Here is an 18,184-nt window from a genome sequence, read left to right on the forward strand (position 1 = left end):
TGTGTCTGTGTTGTGGTGGATGGCGTGATTGCATGCTAGGGTGTGGGACGGCGGGATCCAGGGGGCCCAAGGAAATTCTTGCCAAGGGTCCAATCAATATTAAAGACTGCCCTGCTCATGGCGAGTGCTGCCTCTTCTCAAAGGGATTGTGCAGCCAGTAAATATTTATATCAGACCCCTGACATCCCCACTATCGGCTATTTGAAGAGGAGGTGGCGCGTGTGCGAGACACCGCCTGTCGTCTTGTTTGCTGTGGTGGAGCAGTGTAATTACAAGTGCTCGTTCCATTCAAGTCAATGTATTGTAATTACACTGCCCTGCTGAGACTTCATAGACTGTGTAAAGTGAAATCTTGAAAAGGAAGTACGAGCACCGATTGCTCTTCAAACAGCTGAGTGGGGGTGTTGGGAGTTGGAGGATAGATCATAACTATTTGCTGGCTGCACAACCCCTTTAACTACTTAAAGGGAACCCATCATCAAATCCATCCTATTAAAACCAGCTTACATGTCTGATGTGCCCTTGCCTGCTGAATCGAATGTTCTTTCTTCCATGTGGCTCCATGGCCTTATATGTAAATTAGTCCCTGCATGCAACGAGGGTGTTGCAGTTGCACTGCTCATTCTTTACATGCTGTACCCCCACCTCTTTGACTGACAAGGCTAGGCTTTTAGGCTTTTTCATGCCTGGCTCTAAAGTGGCAGAGAAAGCCACTGGGTTTGCTTCCTGCACAGAACATGGATGAAGTTCGCCAGGCACCCTGTGAGCTTCATCCCTTACTGCGCATGTGCTGAACACAGTGACTATCTCGTTGCTACAAGATTTCAGAGCCAGGAGTGAATAAGCCTAAAATCCTAGCCCTGTCAGTCAAAGAGGTGGGGGCGCAGCATGTAGAGAATGAGCGGTGCAACAGCAGCACCCTTGTTCCACCCAGGGACTAATTTGCACATGATTAAAAAGCAGTTTTCTCTGCGATAAGGCCCTGGACATGGGAGCAAGAACATTAGATTCAGCTGGCAAGGGCTCATCGGACATGTCAGCTGGTTCTACCCTGGGAAATAATTTCAGAGGAGAGAAGGATTAGGCAAAGAGAATGTGCTCTTCCGATCCTTCTGTTCGCCTAGAAGTGTCTGACAATGGCCTGTTCTTCTCTCCCCATTCACAACACATACGTGCTCAGCCAAATCGAACATGTATGTGTATGGCGGACTCTGGATGTAAGTGGGAGAGATAGCTGTTTGGCTGAACGATCAGGCGTGATGTGTCCCCAAACGGCAAGTTAGCACCCTCTGAGGGCAGTCATTGGCTGCAGCAGCGCACATGACCCCGTCCATCCTGAAGTTTACAGGCTGGGACCAAGCTTACTGAACGGAGCCATAATGGAGCAGCAGGGAGCAGGAACAACATGCTTCTAGGGACAGTTAGGCCAATTGACCATGATGTCTAAAGGAGTTAAATACTGGAATCAGAGATATCCTTGATTATGACCATTAGAGTAGAGTGGCAGCTGTATAATACAGCCGGCACCTGCAAATGTAGCTGTGCCGGCGCCATCAGTGTTCCTTATATTTGTCATTTTGTGGGGACTGCATAGTTCCAACAATGTATGTATGTAAATGTATGTCATGGAGCCGGATTTAATTAACATTTATTACTGAATTGTATAGCTTGTCGTGTGATCATTCCCCTAAAGTGCAGTGGTGTGTGCTCAGTAAATGCTCCTGAAGCCGAATTTGAACTTGTGCAGCAGCACAGGCAGGAGATTGACAGGGCCAGGCAGTTGGGCATTTTATCATCTGTGGGCACAACCTCCTATTGGTGAAGAAGTCGGGCTAATGAGACAAATGTATTTATTAGAATCAATTTTCTCATCTCTAAATCATTTATGAAGGTAACTAATTTTTGTAATGTATTTCTTTTACCTGTATTGCTCCTATCTCCCGTTTTGGGCTGTGATCACATGACCATGTCCATGCTGCTATTTCTTATTTCCTGTCATGTTGTTATGTCCATGGACGTGTCAGTGATAGGTGAATGGGAGGAGCTATAAACCAGCTGGGCGTTGTTAGGGGCAGTGATAGGGGAGTGTCTATGTAACTAGCTGGGTGGGAGGAGCTATAAACTAGCTGGGCGTTGTTAGGGGCGGTGCTGGAGCTGTGGTAGAGAAAGGAGAGGTGCATCATGGGTTTGGTTGGATACAGCAACAGGAAGGGCAACAAACAAAACCAGAGGGATTTGATTACATGGTGAAAATTGATCAGGAGAGTCCAAACTGAAAAAGAAAAAGTATGGGGAATATATACATGAGGTAAGGAACTACATGAGCATATCTGTTACAAGCTATAGTAATCCCGGAAAACCCCCTTAAAGGGTGAGACCATATGGTTTGCCTGCTTGCACTCAGCCAATCCATGTCCTCACCTGGCAGCCAATGACCGCATGATACGGCAGTGTGTGGCGCCATTGTGCGTCGGACTTTTAAATTCTAAACTGCCCTTGATTGGGGGAACTTATTTGGTTTGAGACAGTTTTAATACTTAAGGACCATTTAAACCCTCTGTGCAATTATATAAGACGTTCACTACTGTTGCTAACCCTTGACTTTTCATCCTGCAGTTCCCATTGATGCCACACATGGAATGCGGATGTTGTATGTGTTTGTCGATATAAAGATTGATGTCTCGCACTTTGTGGACACAATTCGTTTCAACTTTGCCCGTGGAACATCACTGGCCTTTGTGAGCACTATCCAGTTTGTGTCAGCACTTCAGGTAAGTCACTGTCAGTGCCCTTTTCTTTTCTTTATTGGTTATCCCATGACTAATGTAAAAAATGAAAATCTGTGATCATATAGTACATTGCAATCTCTCCCCATTCAGGACAAAGAAATAAGAAAGAAAAAAAGCAACAGGTGGTGTTACATTTTATTGAGTAACTCACTGGCCATGCTAAATCTTTAATTACATGCAATTGCAAAAGTATTCAGATCCTGGTTTGAAAACTGTAGAATATTTTTCAGGGGACAACCCCTTTAAGTGGAGCTGAGCTGCAAAACTGAACATAGCCAGTGGACATGAGTGGAGCTGTTTTGTGGACAAAGTGTAGTGTGTCAATCAGAATTTATACAGTATATTCTTGTTTAGTAGCATTGCATAATTCCTCATGTAATCAGAATATAAAGGGATTGTCTCATCAAATCTATCACATACTCATGTAGTATATTTTATCCTGTGTTCTGTATATGATTATGGGGCTACCATCATGCCTGAGCTGCTGTTAACAGCTTTCCGAGATGTGCTTTACAGCAACCATATGGACCATGGGAACCCGTAGTCTGGAGATGACTCTGCAGGAGAGTGTTCCGGACATGCTCTGTGACCTGTGCAGAGGTCATCGTGCAAGGAGATGGAGGAGATAAGCTGTTACCATCACTTGTTGAGAATATTGTTGACCCTGTGTTATCTATATGTAGGAGATACTTTCCAATGTAATCCTGTCTGTTATGATAATAAGACGACTGCTTGAAAGTGATTTCCAGAGGACAGGAAGTCTTGAACTATTATGAGGCTCCGTGGTCAGTGTGAAAACTGAAAGATTTCAAGATATTTTGTTTACAAAAAATGGGAATGGTAAAAAAAAAAAAAAGCTATAAAATCTTCAAAAATGTATTTCATATAAAAACTTGGGTGTTTTACTGACCTAAAATACGCCTATATTAGGTGTATTTAAGACGCAAATTGCAATCTGCGACTTCTCCCCGCTCTCGCAGGTCTAAAATTGTGGGCGGGGAACGACTAGGACGCCTGTCTAATTTACCATTTTTTTATGTAGAAAAAGGTCTACATGTAAGACAGCTCGGAAGCTGTCTTACATTTAGAACTGGCGGAGAATCCGACAAAGTTATGAAGAGGCCGGCGCCCACTGCCAGCTTAGGGGTTTATTAAAGGGGTTCTCCGACAGTATAAAAGTCCCCCCCATATGCCCGGGCCCCCCCACACTGAATATACTTATCCCGCTCCCTGCGCCTCTCCTGGTCCCCACACCACCGCTGCTGCTTCTCCCCGTGCGCGGGTGAAAACATCCGGTGTCAGGGGAAACAGCCAATGGCAGGCGGGGATGGGGACAAGCCTCCCTAGCGGCACCCGCGATGCTAGGGAGGCTCGTCCCCATCCCCGCCTGCATTTTGCTGCTCTCCCCACCCCTGACACCAGATGTTTTTATCCACGCACGGGGAAAATTCAGCAGCGCTGCGGGGACCAGAACAGGCGCAGGGAGCGGGATAAGTATATTCAGTGTGGGGGGACGGGCCTACTTTATACTCTCGGATAACCCCTTTTAAGACCGGCGTCTAAAACGCTGGTCTTAATAAATGTGCCTCTGGATTTATCGGTCATTTCCAATTGCACGTTCCTTTTTATATAGTGTTTCTGTATAAAGATTTGGAGGGATTTTACCCCCATGTCCTACAAGTAGAGTATCAGTATTGACTATATTTATATTTCTTATTGCAGACACCGTTAGGAATAGCATTATGGATAGATGGCTGCTCATTATAGTCTCTTTAGCATTCAGAGTCTAAAGTACACCAAGTGCTTTTGGTATGTGTCAAAAATCCTAACTGACTTCTAGCATTTGTTATATGCATCAATAGTACAATATTAAGTACATGATGGCATACTGTACACTGGTAGTCAACCAATCTCTGGTAAAGGAAGCCAAGGTCATACATACTGTATCGGCATCACTTGTGAACACGTTACACGGTTTCCTTTACTAATAGGTTTACCATTAAAGGGGTTTGTCCGACGTTTTCAAGTTATCCCCTATTCACAGGATGCGTTCATTTACTAACTGTTTTACACCTTTTGTAAGCTTTTTACGCCATGTCCAACAAGGTGGGGTGGCGTCAATGGAAATGGGCATGGCCTTGCTAGAAAGGGGGTATGGCCTAAATTGTGGCTCCATGCGCCAAAAATTCTGCACAGTTTTGACTCATTTTCGGAGTAAAACTATGCCAATTTACACGTGGTGTAGACTTAGACTAGACCGTTTTTTGGCGCACGGACAAATTCGTATCCTAAATCTGGTGCAGGGTTTCCGACACTCCAAATTTATAAAGGTCTGTTCTCCAGAATAGTAACTTTGTCTAACTTTAAGACCACGAGTCGTATTCTTAGACAGTGTAAAGTACGACACTGTTAGTAAATCTGCCCCATTGTGTCACGTTAATGTTTGCTGCATCTGTCTGTCTATTGATGGGCTGACCTTCATGGCAATGTGCAGTTTATTATTATGAGGTTATTCTAAACTACATTAGCTGTGAAACTGATTTTAGGATTAAATAAATTCTGGCTCCTACTGTCCAAGAAGACGCAGCTTACAGAATAAATATCAAATAGATGCAACTCTGCAAAGAGCGGTGTATACGGTACATTTCATTAAATCTAACCTATTTTCAAGGGCAGAATACTCCTGCAGCGTTCAAAGATTTCATTTCCAAACTTTATTAGAGAACCATTGTTGTGTCTCTTCCCCTTGAAGAAAGTGCCTTTAATATAGTGTTGATGGCGAGAATAAAGGCATGACGACAGCTAACTTAACACTTGAAGCCTTTCTCCATATTATAACCTTGTGTAATGGACACGGGATGAAAACACTGGACCAGAGATTAACCCCTATACCGACGGAAGGCTGCTTCTCCTTGGATGTACACAGGTGGGCTTCTGTCTTCAGTGGCGAGAGGGTTAAAGCAGAAGCTGCAGCAATATACCGGTAGATACTTTACAAAGACATGAAGGAGAGAACATGCAGACCTTCACATCTGAGCTTGCTATGCAGTCAGCGTTTAGTGATTAATGTGCTCGTATAGAATATTTGTTCAAGCCTTTGGAGGCAGCTCGAAACCAAATAAAAGGGCCAACAAAGACATGAACAAATGAAGCAGAAGGCAATCGGGGCCATGCTTTGTCAAGATCCCTAAGCCCGATCGCGCGTAACGTCTTTACAGCCCAATCGCACACATGCCTGCAAGGTGGCTTCTGACACTGTTAGATGGCTAATACCTCTGCGCTGTTTAGTAAATACGGCCCTTGGTCTTCCAGGTATAAAAGCTAATTTATCAAATCGAGCCCTTTCCAGACATCCAGTCTTCTTCATCAGGGAGGCGTCCACTTTGATATACCACAGAACAAATCAAAAGGGCCACATGGTTATCATAGCACAAAGGTCAGAAATTTCCTCTATTTTTATTGTATATCAAGCGAAATAATCAGTCCTTTGTCACAAAGTCCAGGAAAAGAAAAATAGTCTGGAGGAAATTCGACCTTTCTAGATAGTTATTGCAAGATTACAAGAGAGCAGCCGACAAAGAATGACTGTAAGGTTTCAGGTAAAGAAAAGCCACCAATTTGTATTATCCCTTATACAAAATGTCCTCCCCGGGGTTAATTACATCGTAATCCCCACTTCCCCTTTCCACAAAACTAAAGACCGTTTTTGGAGAATTTTGGCATTCTAACGGTTCAAAAAATTCTAGAATACGCCTAAACTCTTCTGCCTGTTACATGGAGGGAGCACTGTGGTCAATGGTGAAAACACTTTCTTGACCAAACCTGGTCATACACATAAGATTTTGATCAGTCAGAATGCGGCCCATCACTCGTCTGTAGGAAGGATTGTTCATGCAAACTATCTCATTAGCAACATGCCAACCTAAACTGGCCAATCAGGGGGTCGGTATATGATCAGTCAGAATGCGGCCCATCGCTCGTCTGTAGGATTGTTCATGCAAACTATCTCATTAGCAACATGCCAACCTAAACTGGCCAATCAGGGGGTCGGTATAAAGAAAGATTAAAAACACAGTGGGCTTGACAAAGTGACCAAGGATCTGCTGAATTCAGGCCAGGCCAACCCAACAGATAAAAAAATTTGGGCAGACAGTAGTCACGTGAAATTTTCAAACAATGTTCGGCTGAAATGACCAAAAAATCCTTTTCATCTGACATTTTTCTTATACACATGAGCAGCCACATACCAGCTATTATTTTGAAGAAAATCGCTAGTGGGCAGAATGTTTTTCTGCAGTATAAGGGCTCATGCACACGACCGTATGCCCTCCGAGACATACGGTCCGTGAGCGGCCATATGTCCCGGAGCAGCATACATCGTGCCCACGGGAGCGCGCAGCATCATAGATTACTCTGATGCTTTGCGCATCGGGCCACCCGCGGGACTATTGTTCCGCACTCTTAATATCATATGAGTGCAGGGCAATAGCCCCATGGGTGGCGCGATGCGCACAGCATCATAATAACCTGTGATGCTGTGCACTACCGTGCGCACGATGTATGCCGCTTCGGGACATATGGCCCGCTCACGGACCGTATGTCTCGGAGGGCATACGGTCGTGTGCATGAGCCCTAAGGCCCCTTTCACACGGGCGAGAATTCTGCACGGGTGCAATGCGTGAGGTAAACGCATTGCACCACACTGAATCCGACCCATTCACTTCAATAGGGCTGTTCAGATGAGTGGTTATTTTAACGCATCACTTGTGCGTTGCGTGAAAATCGCATTGCTGCATGTTCTATATTCAGCATTTTTCACGAATGGGGATGCGTGAAAATCGCAAGCATCCGCAAGCAAGTGCAGAAGCGGTGCGATTTTCACGCATGGTTGCTAGGAGATGATAGGGATGAAAGCAAACCCGGACCCCATTAAAGTGTATTCCCTGTATTATTTTCCCTTATAACATGGTTATAAGGGAAAATAATAGCATTCTAAATACAGAATGCTTAGTAAAACTGTAGATTGAGGTGTTAAAAATAAAATAAAAATTTACTGACCTGTTCCAATTGATCGCGCAGCTGGCATCATCTTCTTGCTTCTTCTTTTCAGGACCTGCAAAAGGACCTTTGGTGACGTAATCTTCTATCTTCATTCAGCAGGACCTGCGCTGACGTCACCGCGCTCACCACGTGATTACGTCACCAAAGGTCCTTTTGCAGGTCCTGAAAGAAGAAGCAAGAAGATTATGCCGGCTGCGCAATCCATTGAAACAGGTAAGTTAATTTATTTTAATTTTTTAACCCCTCCATCTTTATTTTACTAAGCATTCTGTATTTAGAATGCTATTATTTTCCCTTATAACCATGTTATAGGGAATTTAAGGGAAAAAATTTAAATCTACAGAATATCTAACCCAAACCCGAACTTCAGTGAAGAAGTTCCGGTCTGGGTACCACAGTCAGTTTTTTATCACGCGCGTGCAAAGCGCTTTGCACCCACACGATAAAAACTGAACATCGGAACGCAATCGCAGTCAAAACTGACTGCAATTGCGTACCTACTCCCACGATTTTTTCATGACGCACCCGCATCCTATCCGGCCCTCACACGCGACGCCCATGTGAAAGAGGCCTAAGGCCGTATTTGCACTGCATATTCAGTGCACCTGCAGGTATCGGTTAGATTTCCCCCACATGTCTATGACAACTACAAGCCTGAATCAAAAAAGTTTAATAAATCAATAAAAATAGTATACTAACCTATAAAAATATTGTTTAAAGGAACCTACCACCTCTCCTGACATGTTTGTTTTATGAAATAATTGTGTTCCCAATAATGTAACAATTTAAGGAGCGTTTATGACTGGGTGCTACCAGTTGCAGGTGTGTCCCTACACCATCTGACAGTGTCCATTCACCACTTTGACAAGGGGAATGGTAATACCCTATTGTCAATTTGTAGGAGGAACAGAGGAACAGTACAGAGTTAAGGCTGGTTTCACACGAGCGAGTGTCAAGCTCCGGACTCGCAGCGCAGCACCCGTCCTGAACTTCCAGGACTGCCAGGGTCGCATAGCATTATATTGATTTATAATGCTATGTAACCCTTAGAGGTCTGGAATGTATTGGATAACACTGACACCATTATGTCAGTGTTATACAATACATTCCAGAACTGTAGGGGTTACATAGCCTCATAAATCAATATAATGCAATGTGACCCCGGCAGTGCTGGAAGTTCAGGATCGGTGCTGCGCTGCGAGTCCGGAGCTTGACACTCGCTCGTGTGAAACCAGCCTTAGGCTTCATGCACACGACTGGGGATGAGCGAATCGACTTCGGATGAAACATCCAAAGTTGATCCGCATAATACTTAGTTTGAATGGTATACGGATTAGAATGTATTTGCTCCTATGAGCCAAAGTTATAACATCGCGAAGTCTCTCGAGACTTTGCATAATAACTTCATTAATTAATTTCTACTGTAAAAAAAACATTTCCCAAACTCAGTTACCACTTGGAACCGAACCCGAGTTCGAGAAATGTTTTTTTACAATGGAAACAAATTTATGAAGTTATTATGCGAAGTCTCAAGAGAGACTTGGTGAAGTTATAACTTCGGCTCATAAGAGCCAATACATTCTAATACGTACAGCATTGAAACAAAGTATTATGCGAATCGTCAATTCCCTCATCCCTACACACGACCATAGTTTTGGTCCGCATCTGATCCGCATTTTTTGCAGATCGAATGCAAACCCATTCATTTCAATCGGGCCACAAAGATGGCGACAGCACACCACATGTTGTCCGCATCCATATTTCTGTTCCGCAGCCCCACAAAAAAATAGAACATGTACTGTTCTTGTCCGTTTTTCTGACAAGAATAGACATTTTTAACATACTGTAGCGCGAGACCTCCAGAAGGGAAAATGTGGAATGCACACAGCCGTATCAGTGTTTTGCGGACCGCAGAAACAGATATGGTCGCGCGCAGGAGGCCTTATGAAAATAAAGGCTCTAGAAACAGTTTTTTCATAGGGATACAAGTATTTACTTATACAGATACGTCAGAAGAGCTGGCAGGTCCTCTTTAATTGTACCTTATTTTTAAGAGACTAAATGTGAAGTAGATGTATCTCGATCTTGGGTCCCTACGTTTGGATATCTGCCCAATCTGGGGAATGTTCTTGAGGGATATGATTTCGTTTTTGGCTATTAAGCCCACATTTCTTGTAACCCTGGTATGACTAACAAGCTGTAGTCATCACGCTCTCGACAGCTGGCACCACTACTGAAATGGATCCACCAAGGTTTCTTTATGTGCGTTATCCCGGCCATAGAAAATAGGAAGTGGTCCTGCATCCCTCGTTGGAGTTTTGTCTGCAGAGTATAGAGCGAGGGACACTGTGATCATTTTTGTGTTTATTTCTCTGTCCTCTCTGTCCTCAACCATCTGTTTTAAAACGGATGCTGACAAATCCTGTCCGCTGAACAGTAATCGCTCCAGCATCACTCCATAACTCTTTCATTTTTCATACTGTAGAGGAGAGGGAAGAGGAAATTGTTTACTCGCTTAATCACACGGGGAAAACGGAATCCTTTGATCTCTCATTACGCTATCCCACACAGCGATACCGGCCTCAGTAAACAGACTAGTTAAGTCCCCGATCTCTGCCACTCACAAAATTAGCAGTCCCCCTGGAACAATTAAGGAGATACTAGAGAAGATGGCCCAATCATGTCAGGATTCCCCTCGCCTATCAATCCTGGTCTAACTGTTTATTCAGTTTCCTCTGGCTTTGCCACTTCATCATCCTCGACTGTCTTCAAATAAGCATCTGGCTGTGGGGATGTTTATTACAAGAGCTTCATCATGCCTGCTCCGCGGCCTTCGGACGTTCAATATCTTACAAGTCTCGGCGCCTCCATTATCCTTTTCTTTTGTCCTCTGAAATCTACAGATGAGTCCTGTTATCTGTTTTGAACAGCAATTGCAGAACTATCACAACACGTTGATGGATGCATCTTGGATTCACAGGGCTACCGCGGGGAGCGGCAACGATCAGGAGGAAGACATATGATCAGGTTTAGGGTCAGAGTTAAATTTAGAAGTATGGTAGAGTGAGACACTTTTCAGTGTAGACAGGACCATCTTATGAGCTCCCAATGAGGTGTTTGTATTCCGGGCACTTCTGTCGGGAGAGTAAAAAAAAATACCAAATAATAGTATATGAAAAATCGACATTACTTGTTTGTGACATCAGGTTTGTAAAGTGTGTCTCAAATTATTCCAGTTCCTGTCTATGTTCTTATTGAGAGCAGCCAAGAACCAAGCAAAGACGACTTTACATGGGTAAGAAAAAGTGAGGGGCTATTTTTGATGGAAGTTAAAAGGCATCTGTAAGCAGGTTTGTACCTATGAGACTGGCATGTAACAGGTCAGCCAGTGTCATAGGTACGAATCTGCCTTTTAACATCCATCTCAAAAATAGCCCCTCACTTTTTCTTAGGATACTTTCACACTTGCGTTTTTGTTTTCCGGTATTGAGTTCCGACACAGGAGCTCGATACCGGACAAAACTGATCAGTTTTATCCTAATGCATTCTGAATGGAGAGCATTCTGATCAGGATGCATCCGTTCAGTCCCTCTTACGTTTTTTTGGACAAAGAAAATACCGCAGCATACGGCCAAAAATACCGATCACTTGCCGGAATGCATTAATTTACATTGAAGTGTATTAGTGCCGGATCCGGCATTAAGTGTTCCAGCAAAACGCATGCACAGACCTTTTAAAAATGCAAAAAACATTAATACCGGATCCGTTTTTCCGGATGACACTGGAGAGACGGATCCGGTATTTCAATGCATTTGTCAGACGGATCCGTCTGACAAATGCCATCAATTTGCGTCCGGATTGCCGGATCCAGCAGGCAGTTCCGGCGACGGAACTGCCTGCCGGAATCCTCTGCCGCGAGTGTGAAAGTAGCCTTAACCATGTAAAGTCGTCTTTGCTTGGTTCTTGGCCGCTCTCAATAAGAACACAGACAGGAACAGATGCCTTTTAGGCCTCTTGCACACGAACGTGTGTGCCCCATGGCCGTGCTGCAAATTGCGGGCCGCAATGCACGAGCACCCACCATGGGGAAGCGGATCGTGGACCCATTCACTTTAATGCGTCCGTCATCCGCACAAAGATAGAACATGTTCTATCTTTTTGCGGAATGGAAGTACGGGATGAAACCCCACGGAAGCACTCCGTAGTGCTTCTGTAGGGTTCCGTTCTGTGCTTCCGTTCCGCACCATTCTGCATCTCCGAATTTGCGGACCCATTGAAGTGAATGGGTCCGCATCTGTAAAGCGTAATGCACATGGAACGGTGCCCGCAATACGGCCACGGGGCGCACACGTTCCATGTGTGCAAGAGGCCTTAAGGATGAGGACCAACTAAGAAGTTGTACATGGCTCTATCAGCACTTAACTATGTCTTGCTTGTGATAGTCCTCCAGGAAGGCACAAATCCTTTACGCGGTGCATGAATATTACTATAAAATGGTCCTACAAAACCATTGATATTTTTATAAACAATGTCACTCGCTCTCCACAGGTGTGGTGGAGCCAAGGGGAGGGCTTGTGAAGCCAGATAGTTCCAGTAGAAAATACCACAGCACTCAATGCATGTATCAATAAGCTTGTTTTTGGGTACAAATTCCAGTGTGGTCCAGAATGTCGCATATATTCATAGTATACGGCCATTCATGAAAAAAAGACATTTAGCTTTTTTTTACCTTCCTCAGCAACATTAGACTGTGGCTAAAAGCTGGAGGGCATGGAGGCACTAGATATTGTTATCCAATTTATCTCAAGGCCGATGTCTATATATTCATGATATCACTGATAGATTTCATAATATTCTCTATGTTTGATTGAAAGGCAATTCCATTATTGAAGCAATAAAATGTTACTAGAGGGTAATGGCAGCAACATTTGTAGTAATGTGTTTCAATGCTAAATTTATTCCAGTGCTCTGCTTTCCTTTATGCAGACTGCACTACTTTTTTTTAGTTTTTTTTGTCCTAGGGCAGACTGCACTACTTGAAGGATGGAACCTAAAAACATCAAGTTCTTCGTTAAATTTGTATAACTTCTTAAACAGTATCCTGGAGCCCTGAGGAAGGCTACATGGGACATGACGTGGCAATATCAAATGGTGTAATAAACAACCAAGGCCAAGGGTGACCACTGTCATCATTTAGCCCTAGCCAAATAACCATTGTAGCCAAATTATCCATTTCTACAAGACTTTATGTGCTTTAAATTGCAAAAAACAATGGTATAGGTGGAGCCAAAAGGCGCTTCATTTTTGGTGGCCCAACCATAACCCAACTGGTAGCATACATCCTATTTGTTTTTGAGAACCTGATAAAGTACTACTTCCAAATGCTGCAGCCAAGATATGTTAGCTCATTTCTTTGCGCCTGAGGTCTATCTTCTACTGTACCACTAGTGTTCCTCAGTATCGATTTATCAACCCGATGTCAATTTTAAAGTATCTAAACTTTGTTGCATGACACATGTCTTACCTTACACAGCCATGACTTACTGTACTGCATACTAATGTAGTTATTACATAGAGATATGGATATAATTCACTCGTTCTTCAACCCTTGATTGATTGTGGCTGTCCTGAAGTAGGCCATCATATGCTACAGCAATTTTAATACTTTTGGCAAATCTTCTTGTAGGCACCCGAAGCATTTATCCCTATAACATATTAATGTACAGCATGAGTATTGCCAGGCTGCATTTGCTTCCACAGTACGAGAGCAAGTTGATTCACAAACAGCTGAATGAAATATTAAAGACCTCACGCACAAGGACAACTCAGGCTTTTATGTTTCTGATGTGATTTTAATAGTCTGTAATAATGGACCTTACTTATTTGGCTAATGTAACTTTAACTTCAGGCATGTGACCTTAAACGGGTTATCTGTTTTCTGGGGAGGAAAAACTGTAGAAAGCACGATTAAGAAAAAACATTACTCGCCTCTGTAATCCAACACAGAAGCTGTGCAGATTTCCCACCCCCCGGGCTTTACTTACAAGTGACTGCCATGTGACAGCTCAGGCCACTGATCGGCAGCAGTGGTCACGTGTTGACCACTTGTAAACAATGACCCAACAAGGAACTTCTGCACTCAGTCAGCGAGTGATTAAAGGTGAGTAGTGTTTTTTTAAAGGTATTTTTGGGTGTTTTTTTTATTAAATAAACTAAATAACCCCCTTAACAAAAATTCCAGCATTTGATATCTAAAGCCACCAATTCATTTTGTTTCTGTCCATAGGCCGCTGTTCAAGATCTTCGTCCTGATTACAAAGTTCTCGTCCCCCAGAGTAAGCCATTATCCCCGGGAGAAATACTGGGATGCACTTCCCCACGACTTGAGTCTTCTGTAGATGCTGTTGTGTAAGTAGAGTCTTGTCAGCATTGAAACATATAACTTGCATGGCGGAGGCATTTTGAATGGGTGCTCAGGCTTTTATATGTACATTTCTGTCACCCTAAATGTTTGTTACCCGAGACATACAATAATTATCCACGGCCACCAATTTTAAGCTGGCCATACACCTTAAAATAGTTGTCGGCTGAACAGCCATCCCTCCTGACTTCCCCATGCTCACTCGGCTCAGGGAATATCAGACACCCACATACACATTAGAATCTGGTCCCAGCATTAATCTATTCTACTCCATCCCCTTTTTGCAACTTTACTAAAAAAAAAATGTCTCTACTTAGGTGATTATTATTCATATACAGATTTTATATCTAAAACTAAAGTGGGTGGGGGAGATATTTAAAATAGGGTCTTTGTTCTTAGCACTGTATGTAGTTTTTGAAGGAACTCAGCAGACCGGTTGTTCTAAGCATCATGGAGAACAAACTTCTATGGATGTAGACTTGCTCGGATCCTTCTGTATCTTCATGTAATGCCAGACAGACTAGATAATGTTGAGATCAGGGCTCTGTGGGGGCCATATTATCACTTTCAGGATGAAGATCGTTCTTAAAGAGGACCTTTCACTGATCCTGACATTGTGAACTAAGTATACAGACCTGTAGAGCGGCGCCCGGGGATCTCACTGCACTTACTGTTATACCTGGGCACCGCTCCGTTCTCCCGCTATGCCCTCCAGTATTTTCGGTCACTAAGTTATGGTAGGCGGAGATTTCGGTCACTAAGTTATAGTAGGCGGAGTCTGCCCTTGTTCTGATGTAGCGCTGGCCAATCGCAGCGCAGAGCTCACAGCCTGGGAGGTTATTTTCTAAGTGCAGTGAGATCCCCGGGCGCTGCTCTCCATGTCTGTATACTTAGTTCACAATGTCAGGATCGGTGAAAGGTCCTCTTTAATGATATTTGCTGTATTTTTGGGTCATTGTCCTGCTGCAGAATAAATTTGGAGTCAGTCAGACACCTCCGTAATGGAATTGCATGATGGATAAGTAGCTGCCTGTATTCAGGGGTGAACCTAGCCTATCTGCTGCCTGAGGCAAAAACTGGAACAGAGCCCCAAACCGCCCAATGCCAATATCTTAACCTAACCCCTTCCCTCCAGCCCTAATATTAAAGACATACTTGGAAAACATTACATACAGAGTTACAAAACATACAGGGTAATACAGAGCCACATACTGTGCCCACTGCGCTTCCCAATACTATACTTCAGAAACCAATAATCCCCCTTCCGCTGCCCCTCCTCTTGCCCCAACCTGGTACTGTCTGAGGCAATCACCTCACCTTGCCTCATTGGCGGTGCACCCCTGCCTGTATTTCTCAGCATTGAGGACACTAGTAATCCTGACCAAATCCCCAACTCCATTTACTGAAATGCAGCCACAAACTTGCAAGGAACCTCCACCATTCTTCACTGCCGACTGCAGACTCTCATTATTGCACCGCTCTTAGTCCTTCTTCACTATTGCCTGCAGACACTCATATTGTACTACTCTCTAGCCTTACTGCGAAGAAACTGCCTTCTATTCCAACCAAATGTAAAAAAAAATTTACTTATCAGTCCAGAGCACCTACTGCTATTTTTCTGCACTCCACTTCTTATGCTGTCTTGCATAGTTGAGTGAAAAAAGGCCAAATGAGTCAACTATGCAAGCAGAGGTCGCAATAACGCCTGTACAAGCGTCATAGACGCCTGCTCAGGCCATTTTACTTCTTAAAAAAAGTCTAAGGCGTACCAAGACCCTGCTTTTCATCAGCGCAGTAAGAGGGCTTCCGACTATTGAGCACGCTGCTCTGTAGTGAGGGGGAAGAGTCCGGCAGCGGCACACGATCCTTACCAGATGGATGGCGCCTGGTGGGGTAAGGGGTCTTGGTGGGCAGTTGGCTTTAGCGGGGGTCACATCTCTGAGAACCCCACTAATCCCTATAACCAGGAGTCTGAAGCCTCAGCCGAACGCTGCTTCTCTTCCCTGCTGAGTGCAGTACTGAAGACAGCCTCAATAGAAAGCCTATGGGACAGTCTTCACTACCGCACTCAACAGTGAGGGGAAGCGGCACTCGGCTGAGGCTTCAGACTCCTGGTTATACTGTTCAGCAGGGGTGGGGGAAAAAAAGGTTTCCTTTCAATGTTAGACAGGGGGCCTGCCTGGAGTTTTTCAGCCCCTGGGTGGGTGTGTCTGTGTGGGTGGGGTGCATGCTGTGTTATATTTTTTTTTCTATCTAAGGCCTCATGCACACAGCCGTTGCCCATATTGCGGCCTGCAAACAGCGGGTCTGCAATATACAGGCACCAGCCGTGTGCTCACCGCATTATGGATGCAGACCTATTCGCTTGTGTAACGTCCGGTGTGTAACGGAGGCACAGATGCACTGTGGAGTCCTTCCATGGGGTTTCTCTCCATGCCTCCGCACCGCAGGGGGATGGATCACAGACCCATTAAAGTTGAATGGGTCTGGATCCGTCTGCTGAATTCGTACTGATGTTTCCTGGGCATTGGGGACTGAAAATTGCTGTCCACAATGCACAGGATGGCCCTTTGCATGAGACCTAAAACGTACAGAATCCAAGAAGAAGTCCTTGCACATATATATATAGGTAGCTTATTACTACTCCATGCAACCGCTGGGTTGTACAGAGTGGTATTAGAGCACCCACAGACTTCTAATAAGTCGGCCGGCCTAGAGTCCAGAGCGAAAACACAGCAGTTTATTATAGCCAAGTGATAAAGTACAGCCCAATATGGCGGATCCTCCCTGTACTTTATCACTTGGCTATCATAACCTGCTGTGCATTCACTCCAGATTCCTCCCAGGGGCTTATTAACCCTATGCTTTAGGGGAGGGATATTTACATGGGACTGTATGTTGGAGAAGCTGATGGGAGGGGGTGGCTATTTGCATGGGACTGTATGTTGGAAAAGCAGATGGGAGGGGGTGGTTATTTACATGGGACTGTATATTGGAGAAGCTAATGGGTGGGGGTGAATATTTACATGGGACTGTATGTTGGAGAAGCTGATGGAGGGATGGGTATTTTTTGGGGGACTGTACGGTGGAGAAGCTGATGGGAGGGGGTGGTTATTTACATAGGACTGTACGTTGGAGAAGCTGATGGGAGGGCACATTCACACCGCACCTATATAATTTCTGTTGTTGTGCTCTGTTAAATGAACAGACCAACGAAAATAACGGAAGTGCTGGATTGGGCACGTAACTGACCGGAACAGAGCTGAGCAGACCCCACTGACTATAATGGAGTCTGTTCAGGATATTGTCTTTTTATTAAAGTCCTACAAGGCTTTTTTTGTCTGATCTTTTTGACGGAATCTGCGACTGAGGTCCTGAACGGAGCCTCCAACACAGATGTGAGCAAGTGCAGGCCTGTGTATTATGTATTTGAATTACCGCAAATTTCGTACTCCTCCTTGGCTAAAAATACTCCTTAAAAAGGGTAAGAGGAGTATTTTTACTCTTCCAGAAAAAATGTAGTGCGACCTCTGTGTGTAAGCCAAAAAAAGGAAATTTTGAATTGAACATCAAGACCCCAAAACACCTCCAGTCCTGAATGTGTTAACTGCATTAGTGGTTTACGGAGCAGGTCACAGGGCACTTTTCCTGATGGTGTTATTTGTGCTGTGTAATATAATGTTTTTCCTGCCCTGTTATTAAGTCTTTCATCTCCGGTTACATTTAATACCAGTGTTTATTAACATAATGTTCAGTAAGTGGAGCTTTTTCATTTTTGACTTTTTAATGCATTTCAAATTTGGGTTTTGTTAGTTTTGGCTTACTGTGCTTCACAACCCCTATCCAGTCATTTTCATTTATATTTATTTGTGGTTAGAATCTCATTACAATTTTCAGAGTGACAATATATTCC

General features: G+C 44.0%; 1 protein-coding gene across 1 annotated transcript in view; it reads left to right on the plus strand.

Moving 5' to 3' along the window:
- Window positions 1–2,606: 2,606 nt before the first annotated feature.
- The window catches only part of LOC122923229 (2-(3-amino-3-carboxypropyl)histidine synthase subunit 1-like), a gene marked incomplete at its 5' end in the record, with an annotated part of 94,255 nt that continues 78,677 nt past the window's right edge, over window positions 2,607–18,184 (plus strand). The window contains 2 exons of the mRNA XM_044273990.1: window positions 2,607–2,771; window positions 14,137–14,258. Of these exons, the coding sequence (XP_044129925.1) occupies window positions 2,607–2,771; window positions 14,137–14,258 (287 nt within the window). The remainder of the gene's footprint in view (window positions 2,772–14,136; window positions 14,259–18,184) is intronic.

Source organism: Bufo gargarizans, unplaced genomic scaffold, assembly GCF_014858855.1.
Source record: "Bufo gargarizans isolate SCDJY-AF-19 unplaced genomic scaffold, ASM1485885v1 original_scaffold_1377_pilon, whole genome shotgun sequence".
Taxonomy (NCBI): domain Eukaryota; kingdom Metazoa; phylum Chordata; class Amphibia; order Anura; family Bufonidae; genus Bufo; species Bufo gargarizans.